Raw genomic sequence first — 10,726 nt, 5'->3', positions numbered from 1 at the left:
AAAAAAAAAAAAAAAGAACATGAAGAGATGGTTTCTAGTCACACTCAGAGTCAAGTAGAAATGACCTGTTCCAGAACTACATTATAAACCTCTCCTTTCTAGGGGAGTCCTTTAAGCTCTTGTAAGAATATCTAGCCTGCTCAAAACATCAAGGATGGTAAAACAGTCACTGTAGGGATACTGTCCCTGACCCTAAGAGCTTACAGAAAAAAGTGACTTAGGGTAGCAATAGTGCACAGTATGATGTTGATTCCTGCTTTAGAGGTAGTAACTAGTTTATTCTCTACTGAGGAAGTGTGTCTGGCTTCCTATAAGAAAGAATAGGGGGCTGGAGAGATGGCTCAGTGGTTAAGAGCACTGACTGCTCATTGGAAATCAGTACTCTTGACTTTTACACCTATCTGTGACCTTAGGAAAGCAGAGTATCCTTTGTGTAGACGGAATATGGAGGGAGTTTATTTTCTTGAGTTTTCAGAGGTTGAAAACACAGGCCCTCAGGCCAGAGAGATGACTCAGCAGTTAAAAGCACTGACTGCCTGATACAGCAGCTGTCTGTAACTTCTCTTCCTGGGGATCTGAAACTATCTTCTGGCATCTATGGGCACCATACCACATGAGCTGCCTGTGTGTGCATACATACATATATACATGTACATACATACATGTAGGCAATGTACTCATATGTATTAAATAAAATAGCCAGACAGTGGTTGCGCACGCCTTTAACCCCAGCACTTGGGAGGCAGAAGCAGGCGGATTTCTGAGTTCGAGGCCAGCCTGGTCTACAGAATGATTTTCAGGACAGCCAAGGCTACACAGCGAAACCCTGTCTTGGGGGGGTGGGGGGGACCATATTAAACATAATCTAAAAAAAAAAAATTGAAAAGAAAGCACGGGCTCACCTAATGATTTTTCATTGAAATGATATTTCATTGAATTTCCCCATATTGGCTTCTTTTTGGATTGCAAACATATTTTAGTGTTACCCCAAGCTAGACCTGTTTGGAGCTACTAGTAATACACTGTTTTATTTGGAACCATTTGGACTACCTGTACTTCCTCTGTCCCAGAAGGTGAGCTTGCATTTCAAAGCTGCACTAGAGCCAGAGACTTAAATCTTATATCCCCTGGTGGATTTTTTGTTTGTTTCTTCCACAGGACCCTTTTGGAGAGAAGCGGGGCCACTTTGACTACCAGTCCCTCTTGATGCGCCTCGGACTGATTCGACAGAAAGTGCTGGAAAGGCTCCATAATGAAAATGCTGAAATGGACTCTGATAGCAGCTCCTCTGGGACAGAGACAGACCTGCACGGGAGCCTGAGGGTCTAGACCCTGCTCCCCTGCCCCTCCCCCAACTCGAGAGTCCCAGCAGAGCCCCTCCCCTCGCCCCAGGGACGGAGAGGCACTGTGCATCTCCCTTCAAAGGTGTCCGCAAGGTGGCAAGAAGCAAGCAAGCTCAACCCCAGGGGGTGGGGGTGGGGCTGGTCCCAGTCTGACCTCTTTGGTGCTGGAGCACCTAGGGCAACAGTCAATCCTGGATCAGGGCCAGGGTACTTTTGTGAAAGTACCTGGAGTGATGGCCTTTGGCAAAGCTAAACAACCAACACACCTCTCTGCAGGGCCAGCTAATTAGGGATAGGAGAAGACAGAAAATGAGAACCCAAGAGGGAGCATGCCCAAGTGGTTTATAGGGATATCTGGGAGTTTGGGTGGGGGTGCTGTCCATGACACTTAAGCAGTCTGGTTGGTTATCTGTTTGTCTTCAGTCTTGAAGCAGGGCTTCCCAACACCCTTTTCTTCCCCTCCCCTATTTCCCATGGGCCAGCATAACTTTGTTTTTCCTAATTTATATAGTCACTGTTCTAGACAGACCAAAGACAAGGAACAGTGGTGGAGTCTGGGCTGCTGATCAGTAAGCTTTACCTAGCACCTGAGCACCTTCTCCCTCACACCATTTCCTCCGAATTTTAGGTTACAGGTAGAAGGTAAGTCAGCTGGAACTGAGCCCAGGTCTCTGTGAAGCCTGCATGGGCGTCAGGAAGCTGCTCACTGTGTCCCCACAATCACTGATTTGAAAGGTTCCCAGCACAGGCAGCTTGCAGCCTGTGTGGGATTTGAGCCACTACATAAAATAGTCTCTTACAGATTGTCCTGAATAGTAGTCAATGAGGGTGGTTTTCTTGGGGTGGAGCACGGTAAGACTAATGCTAGTCCCTATTTTGTTTAGCTGTTATGTCTGTAGTCCCTGTCCTCCCTTCTGCCCTACCCCCATCCCTGGGGATTTGTGAGCATGGACAGCCAATGGCTCGAGGGGATTGTGGCTGGGACTCTAGAGACTCCTCCCTTTATCTTTCCCTCTTTGTCACTGGAGCTGTTCCTTTCCTTGAATTTAGCTACAGTGACCCTTCAGCTGGTTGAATAAGAATATATTTTCAGTGGCTCTGGGTTAGAGGAACCTATCCCTCCCAGTTTGATACAGTTCACACTTTTCAGGGTTGCTGTTCTGGCTTCCAATGGATGGTTAGTGATCCACATGATGCAGGCATTCTGGTCAGTGTCCAGCCCTGAGAAATGGAGAGAGCCACCTGCCCTGCCCGCTGCTATAAAGGTCTCTGACTTGTGGATCATGGGACTCCCTTGCAGAGATAGGGAGAAGATAGGGCACAAAGAGGGACCTCTTGGGAGGGCAGAAAGCAGAGAACTGGACAGGGACCGGTCACTTGGGGAGCAGTTTTGTTTTGGCTACATGGAGGCTGGGTCATGTGGAGGTTTGAAAGGAGACCCTGCTTCCAATTTCCCTCTTCCATTCCCAGAGCTAGTCCAGGGCTGAGGATGCCTTTGGTCTGTGGGTCCAGTGTTGTCTGTCATCCATTAAGTGTTCCCACTTTCAAGTGACAATCTTCTCCTTGGCCCTGCCATGGGGCAGAGCATGTCCGGCATAGCAGCCTGACTTTTATGCCCTGGTTTTAAGTTGAGGAAATATATGCACAGGAGTCAAAGAGATGTCTTTATATCTGACTGTACATAAATGAAGTTTTCTTTTTCCTTTTTGGTGCAATAAAGTTTGTTTTGGCAGAAGGAGGAAGCGCCTGTGGGTGTGGGAGGGTTTGTGTAAAGAAACGGAAAGTCACCTGGGCCAAACTGTCAGGAAGGAGGGCCTCAGTTTTCTGGAAGCTGAGTAGACGCATCTGTGGAAAGAACTATTTGTGGTGGGTTTCCTATCATTTGGAAGTGGAGGGCTATACTCTCAGCAGTCAATGACAGAACAACTAACCCTGAGTGGATACAAAAGTAGCTTTCAAGACTGGGTGTGAGGGCAGGTGGGAGTAAAGATGGGCCCAGGCTACAGGATGTCAGTGTGGAAAAGCCACTGTATTTGTGTCCAGATACTGACCCAGCACTTAAGATCTGACAAGCTTGTAAGACTGGATTATAAACTCTTAAAAAAGCCTTTTTTCCATTACCATCTCATTCAAATGCTGTGAGAGAATTTTGCCTTCTAACAGAAGGTGTTTCCTCTTGATTGATCATGAGTGCAGAAAGAAATAACCAGTGCTTGTTCTGTTCTGCCAGCCTGTACTGTAAGTGCAATGATAGGGTAACGTGGGCTAGTAGAGCCTGACTCTAGCGTTGGCACTGCCTCTGGCATTCACTCCCCTTTGAATCAGATAACTTCTTAACTGAAAGTTGCTCTAAGGACAAATGGGCAGTGTATGTAGAAGAACAGGGTGGGTACTCAGCGATTCCCCACCTTGACCTGGTAAGGAGCCAGTAAGGAATTTGGACAAATTGTTGAACTGCAGTGGGACTCTTCCAGTGAAGTGCACCGATTGCTTTCCTCTACCTAACACCAGACTTCAGTTTCCTTCATAGTTCCGTCTCTACAGAAGACTGCAAGACAAGTCACAGTGAGAGCGAAGTCTGCTTGGGGGGAAAGGAAATGAGGAAGAGCTTGAATTGGTGAAGTGGTGACTTGTTTCTATATTAAGTGACTATATTAAGGCTAGCCACAAGAAGCTGCATCTTGGCCCAGCCCTGAGTCTGTAGGTATTCTACGCAAGCCACTTTACATGCTTGGTGCTAGCCCTGTTACCCAGGTTATCGTCACTGGATAAAAGAGGCTTCCTCCAAAACAGATGAAATGTGAAGGCACTTCTAAAAATAAATACTGGGGGAACAAAAAAATAACTTGGAATGAACTGTTTTTTATAAACAAAGTTGTCCAGGTTTATTCACAGACAGGACATCTTCTGGCCTGCTGCTGTTTACCCCTCCACACTCAGTCAAGGGAAGGCTTCTTTGGCCTCCTCAGCTGATATCTCCTGGGAGTAGAGATCTGTGAAAAGAGCTGGCAGCCAGTAGTGGGCCTCCCCTGGAGCCTGCAGATCCAGCCAGGCCAGTCCTTCCTTCAGCAGGTGTTCCTGTTGGAAGAAACAGGCCGGATATGAGACAAGGGAGAGTAGTTACATTTGGGGAGCTAAGCAGCCCCCACACTTACTTTAACTTCCGGGAAGTTTTCAGACAACCTACATGTGCCTTCATTTGTTCACACACCCAGAAGGAATTATGTTTGGCTTGTTCAGCTGCAGTACAGTTGAAGTTAGAGAATGCAAGGTTCCAACACTATATGCTGACACAGCGTGGAAGTCCCTGCCTCTGTCTCACCAACTCCCCAGAGCAAGTGGAGATCAGTGTTCTGGGTGGCTTTCAGATACTTTGCAGGAGCAATAGGAAGCACTAAAACTACAGCTGACTCAGTTCCTAAGATAAGCTGTTGACTTCCCTCACATTCTAGGCACATATTTCCTCTCATTTTACAGATAGGAGTGCAAAGACATGCTGAGATAAGGAAAAGGTACTGAAACAGTGTTCCTTCATTCTGCTCTCTTCTGAACCCAAGTGTGTCACTAGTATAAGTCTTTATATGCAAAATTATCCACCATATAATTTAATATGTAGTTTGTAATTACAGATAGATAATTATCTTGTGGTTACCAATTCCCTTTGCTCTGTACTATTTTCAGTGCAAACTATATTTGTCAGGCCCCTGATCAAGAGCTCCAGGTTCTACGTCTTTAGGAAAGTTGGTGGGTACCACTGGTCCCTCAGTAGCAAGTGTGCATTGTCAAGGAAGAGGCCAGCTTTAGGGAAGTTCTGCCTTCTCGCTGTTACTGACAGATGCTGGGCTTCCTGACACAAAGCTAGAGGGAATAAAGTAAGTCTGTCTCTGAACCCCAGGGCCATCGGTCACATACCAGCACTTGCCGTGCTCGCTCCGTCTCCCATTTAAGACTGGTTTTGATTTCACTGACAGTCACATACCCGTTTTTCTGGAGGAAGGAATAAAGAGGAACTAACTCAGTTAAGAGTGTTGCCTGGAGCCCTGCACATGCCTAGAAGTAGGACATATCTGGACAGGATGCCCTTAAACAAGCCTGAGCATGCAGGGAAAGAATGCCAAAGTTCCTAACAGGTGACTTTCAGGATGGAGAGACTGTCGAGTTCATCCTCAAAAACTGGGTAAAGAACACCTCCATAGAGAACTCCAGAGCGCACCAACAGATTCAGAATGATCAACCAGGAAGGAATGGGGATAATCATAAATTTCATCTAAATATTTAAATATGAAGCTGCTGTACCACCTCACCCTACCCATCTTCCAGCACAGAAAAGCCCCTTGCTTATCTAATTTTGTTCTATATTACAGAATTAAGAAAAATGAACACATCTCTGTCATGTTTATGGGGATGTTCATGTTTCAGGCATGCTGAGTAACTGAGGCAGGGGGATGAAGTTTGTGAGGAACTCACAAACTAGTTTAAGACATCATAAGAGCAGTCTGCCCCAAGAAATGTAGTTGTCTGCATGTCTGTCTACCTGACTAGACTGTAAGCACCCCAAAGGCAGGGCCTGTATTAGCCTCTCTGTCCCACAGCCTAGACAGGTATTTTGCAGTGCAATTGCTTAATAAATGTGCTGAATGAGCACAGGCCAGAGTAGTTCATCCATAAGACAGTCTTTGCACAAGGCCCAGGCAATGGACAAGTGGAAACCGCTCCTGACTGTGGACTGTGGCCCGGGCTACCCCTCAGCACTCTCAAAAACACACCGTACCTCGGCCAGCTGCAGCACAACAGTGTGATCCATATTGAGCTCAGCTGGAACAGACTGAATGAGGTAAGTGCCTCCCACAGGGATGATGCCGAATCCAGTGCCCAGGGCTTTCAGCTTCTTGATGGCCCTGATCAGGTCGTCTCTGAAGTGAGTAAGAGCAGCTTAAAGACCCTTGGCAAGTCAGGCCTGACTCTCAGATACAGTAAGCAGAACAGAAACCGAGAAGCCAACAGGCTGTAGTGTGGATTACAGCAAACTAGAGAGTGCTTGTTCATTTTTATAAGAGCAACATCTGATTACTGCCATTTTCTGATTGTAGTTGGCAACTCATGAAGAGAAAAAAACCCACAAACATGGAGCTCACAAAGAGCCAGCACACTCAAGGTTCACAGCCCTTGCCAGGGAAATGACACCTGTAGTGTGAATGCTCTTCTGGTACCCTACAGGAGATGACTCAAGTCTGTTTGAATACGCTGGCTCCACTCTTCTGAAAACTTGGTGTGCAAAGAGCAAGGCTGGCCACCGCCTACCACTGCTTTGCTTGCTTTTTAATATTCCTGGTCTCAGTACATCAATTGAGTGTGGTCTCTGGGAACACTTACTTATTTTTTCTCAACTTGGATTTGCACAGTCAGGTCAACTAGGTCAACTTATGCCCTGTCACCTGACCCTCACCTTGGTCCCCAATTTTTAGATGCCTGCTCTAGTATCCTTGACACCAAATAAATAATCTCAGCACGTTAAAAAAAATTAACATACACCAGATGTGGTGGCACACACCTTTAATCTCAATACTGCTAAGGCAGAGGCAGGTGGAGTTCTGTGAGTTCGAGACCAGCCTGGCCTACAGAGTGGGTTCTAGGCTACATAGTGAGATCCTTGCCTCAAAAACAGGATTGTTTTTATAGGGCCAGGGATGTAGTTCATACTATAAGAACCTAGGTTCAATCCACAATACCAACAAAAAAAAAGAATGTAATTTTATCATACAGATTAAGAATGGTTCTAGGGGGCTGGTGAGATGGCTCAGTGGGTAGGAGCACCCGACTGCTCTTCCGAAGGTACAGAGTTCAAATCCCAGCAACCACATGGTGGCTCACAACCATCCGTAACAAGATCTGGCGCCCTCTTCTGGAGTGTCCGAAGACAGCTACAGTGTACTTACATATAATAAATAAATAAATCTTTAAAAAAAAAAAAAGAATGGTTCTAGGGCTGGAGAGATGGCTCAGCAGTAAAGATAACTAACTGCTCTTCCAGAGGTCCTGAGTTCAATTCCCAGCAACCACATGGTGGCTCACAATCATCTGTAATGGGATCTGATGCCCTCTTTTGGTGTGTCTGAAGACAGCTACAGTGTACTCCTATACATAAAATTTTTAAAAAAAGATGGGATCTCAAAAAAAAAACAAAACAAAACAATGGTTCTAAAGCTGGCCTAGACACTGGAGGACTAGGAAGGAGGAGCGCTCTGCTATATGATTTTTAACATGTTCTTTCTAGCCAAGTGCTGTGCATGCCTGTAATCCTAAGCGGTGGTGAGGCTGGAGAGAGATGTCTCAGTGGTTAAGAGCACTAGCCACTCTTTCAGAAGGACCAAGATTTGACTTGTAGCACCCACAAAGCAGCTCACAACGGAACCTCCAGCTCAAGAGGATCCAAAGGCTTCTGACAGCCTCTGTGGGCCTGCACAGAACATTTTAAGAAAAGAATTATAGGTGGGTGGGATATCCATTCAAGGCCCCTCTAAGCTCCATAGGCCAGCCTGGGCTAACACACAGAGATCCTGTTTTGGGGTGTTTGTTTGTTTTATTTTCCAACACAAGGTTTCTTTGTATAACGTTAGCTGTCCTCCAACTTGCTCTGGCTCTAAACTGCCTCAGCCTGCCTCTGCTTCCCAACACTGGGATTAAAGTCATGTGCCACCACTTTCTGCTGAGATACTCTTAAAAAAAAAAAAAATTCCTTAACACTTCAAAGGGTTGGAAGCAGGACATACTGGCTGACATCCTGAGCAAACTTGCCCCTTCCTTTTAACACCTGCTGATGTAGCTCCTCCAGAGTTATCAGACCTGTTGGAGAGGGACAAAAAGAAAATGAAAAATTACCTAGATGGCTACAACTGCTTGAAATATATGGACAACCTCCTCTACAAGGAACAAATGTCCCTCAATCTCTCCTAAAATAACAGGTCAGACCATGAGAAATGAACTCTGACGCCTTGCTAAGACTTTCAACAGCAGAGACCCAGGAAAGCCGGAAAGCAAAGGCACGATCATGAGCATGGTGGCTCACCCTGCCTGGAGTCCCTGCGCTCAGGAGACTGAGGCAGACACGAGTTCCAGGCCATACTGGGCTACAGAGCCAGACCTTGCCTCAGAACAACAACAAAAAAGATGGCCTACCGGATGGCCAATTTGATTGTCAGGTTTCTTTTTTTATTTTTTGGTTTATGTTTTTTTGAGACAGGGTTTCTCTGTGTAGCCCTGGCTGTCCTGGAACTCACTTTGTAGACCAGGCTGGCCTTGAACTCAGAAATGTGTATTCAGACTGACTGTGAACTTTTTGTTGAAAGACAGGGTCTCCTGTTATATGACTCTGGTTCACCTGGAATTCACAGAAACCTGCCTACCTCTGCCTCCAGGGTGCTTGGGAAAACACAGAACCATACATGGTTCTGTTTTACTTTATTTTATTGGGATATAGGGTCACTAAGTAACCAGGTAGCCTCACCTTACTATATAGCCCAGACTGGTCTCCAATTCATGATTCTGCCTGTTTTTAGGGGGGAAGGGGGAGGGTTGAGACAGGGTTTCTCTGTATAGCCCTGGGGCTGTCCTGGAACTCACTTTGTAGACCAGGCTGGCCTCGAACTCAGAAATCCGCCTGCCTCTGACTCCCGAGTGCTGGGATTAAAGGCACGCGCCACCTCATTCGGCTTCTGCCTGAGTTTTCTGTAATGAAATTATAGCTGTGTCCCTTACCATACAGCAAGATATTTTTTAATTTTTAAAAGTTTTATTTACCATTACTGTGTGTTTATTAATAAACAGTATGTGTGCCAGGCGTGGTGGCGCACACCTTTAATCCCAACACTTGGGAGGCAGAGGCAGGCGCATTTCTGAGCTCGAAGCCAGCCTGGTCTACAAACTGAGTTCCAGGACAGCCAGGGCTACACAGAGAAACCCTGTCTCGAAAAACCAACCAAAAAAATAAAAAAATAAAAATAAATGCATATGGAGCTCAGGAAACAAGTGTGCAGAGTCAGTTGTCTCCCTCCATCTTTCTTTGGTAGCAGGAACTGAATTCATGCAGTCAGGCTTGCCCAGCAAACACCTGTACATGCGGAGTCCCCTCACTGGCCCCAGATGACCAAATTTTAAAATCACGAACCTCAGAACTCAAAGGCTGGGCTGGCCCCACCATACTTCAGAAAGGTTAAAATGAGAACTTTGTAATGCAGACCAGTGTATACTAGGCCACCGTCCTACCTTTCACCATGGCTGTAGAGATCGGCCATAGATTCAACATGAAAGAGTTAAGGTATGTCTCAAGACCTTACAGGCCTGCAGACTACAGAATTTTAGAGAAGACAATCAGAAAATTAAGTCCAAAGCCCAGTTCACAAGTCCCAACCACCCTTACCTCCATTCCGATGTTTTAGGGCCAGGCACACTTCAATAATCTGGACACCCAGTTCATAATAGAAGTCCCCAACGCCCAGCATCTCAGACCAAAACCCTTTTCCAGCTAAAAACAGAAAAATAAACGCTGTATTATTCATTCATTTTCATCGCCTCTCTCCTCTCAGTGCTGGACTGAAGCATCTATGCAGTGGGAAGTCTCTCTGTAGAAGTCAGGCCCTGGCTCTTCCCCCAGGCCCCTGTTCCCAGAAGTAAGACTCAGACTCAAACCTTCCTGATCCTAAGTGCTGCCAGCTTACTACTGAAGAGCTCTGAGCGAGGCACATGCATGCAGAACGCACACCAGCAATCCCAGCATTCTGAGCGAGGAGGAAGCAAGGGAAGCAGGTTCAAAGCCATCCTCACTACATAGCAAGTCTGAAACCAGCTTGGGATATACAAGCTCCTGTCTCCAAGTGGGGGTGAGTGGGGCTGCAGAATAACTCAGCTGGTAAAGTGATGGATGGTTCACAGCTGTCTGTAACTCCAGTACCAGGGGATCTAAAGCCCTCCTTGAGCTCAGGCACAAACACAATACACAGGCAGACGAAACACCCATACACATAAATAAAACATTTTTAAAAGCCAGGGGTGAGCCGGGCGTGGTGCCGCAAGCCTTTAATCCCAGCACTCAGAGGCAGAGGCAGGTGGATTTCTGAGTTCGAGGCCAGCCTGGCCTACAAAGTGAGTTACAGGACAGCCAGGGATATACAGAGAAACCCTGTCTCGAAAAACCAAAAAAAAAAACAAAAACAAAAACAAAATTTAAGGTGATAACACACACCTTAAATCCCAGAAACAGAGAGGCAGAGGGGTTAGAAGATCTCTGAGTTGGAGGCCAGCCTAGTCTATGTAGTAAGACCCTGCCAAAAAAAGAATTCTTCTCTTTACCAGGCTTTTCCTTGCTCTGAGGCCCAAGTTCCATATAC

General features: G+C 46.2%; 2 protein-coding genes across 2 annotated transcripts in view; one reads left to right on the top strand and one right to left on the bottom strand.

Moving 5' to 3' along the window:
- Window positions 1-3,081, top strand: part of Ube2z (ubiquitin conjugating enzyme E2 Z) — an 18,674-nt gene extending 15,593 nt beyond the window's left edge. The window contains exon 6 of the mRNA XM_029483556.1: window positions 1,102-3,081. Coding sequence (XP_029339416.1) covers window positions 1,102-1,329 — 228 coding nt within the window. The 3' untranslated portion in view covers window positions 1,330-3,081. The remainder of the gene's footprint in view (window positions 1-1,101) is intronic.
- A 1,104-nt stretch (window positions 3,082-4,185) lies between these two features.
- The window catches only part of Snf8 (SNF8 subunit of ESCRT-II), a 12,028-nt gene continuing 5,487 nt past the window's right edge, over window positions 4,186-10,726 (bottom strand). Inside the window, exons 4-8 of the mRNA XM_021176593.2 lie at window positions 9,760-9,864; window positions 8,114-8,186; window positions 6,115-6,256; window positions 5,256-5,330; window positions 4,186-4,421 (exon numbers count right to left, since the gene is read on the bottom strand). Of these exons, the coding sequence (XP_021032252.1) occupies window positions 4,284-4,421; window positions 5,256-5,330; window positions 6,115-6,256; window positions 8,114-8,186; window positions 9,760-9,864 (533 nt within the window). The 3' untranslated portion in view covers window positions 4,186-4,283. The remainder of the gene's footprint in view (window positions 4,422-5,255; window positions 5,331-6,114; window positions 6,257-8,113; window positions 8,187-9,759; window positions 9,865-10,726) is intronic.

The sequence above is a fragment of the Mus caroli genome, chromosome 11 (genome assembly GCF_900094665.2).
Source record: "Mus caroli chromosome 11, CAROLI_EIJ_v1.1, whole genome shotgun sequence".
Lineage (NCBI taxonomy): Eukaryota > Metazoa > Chordata > Mammalia > Rodentia > Muridae > Mus > Mus caroli.
This window is presented reverse-complemented; position numbering and strand designations above follow the sequence as displayed.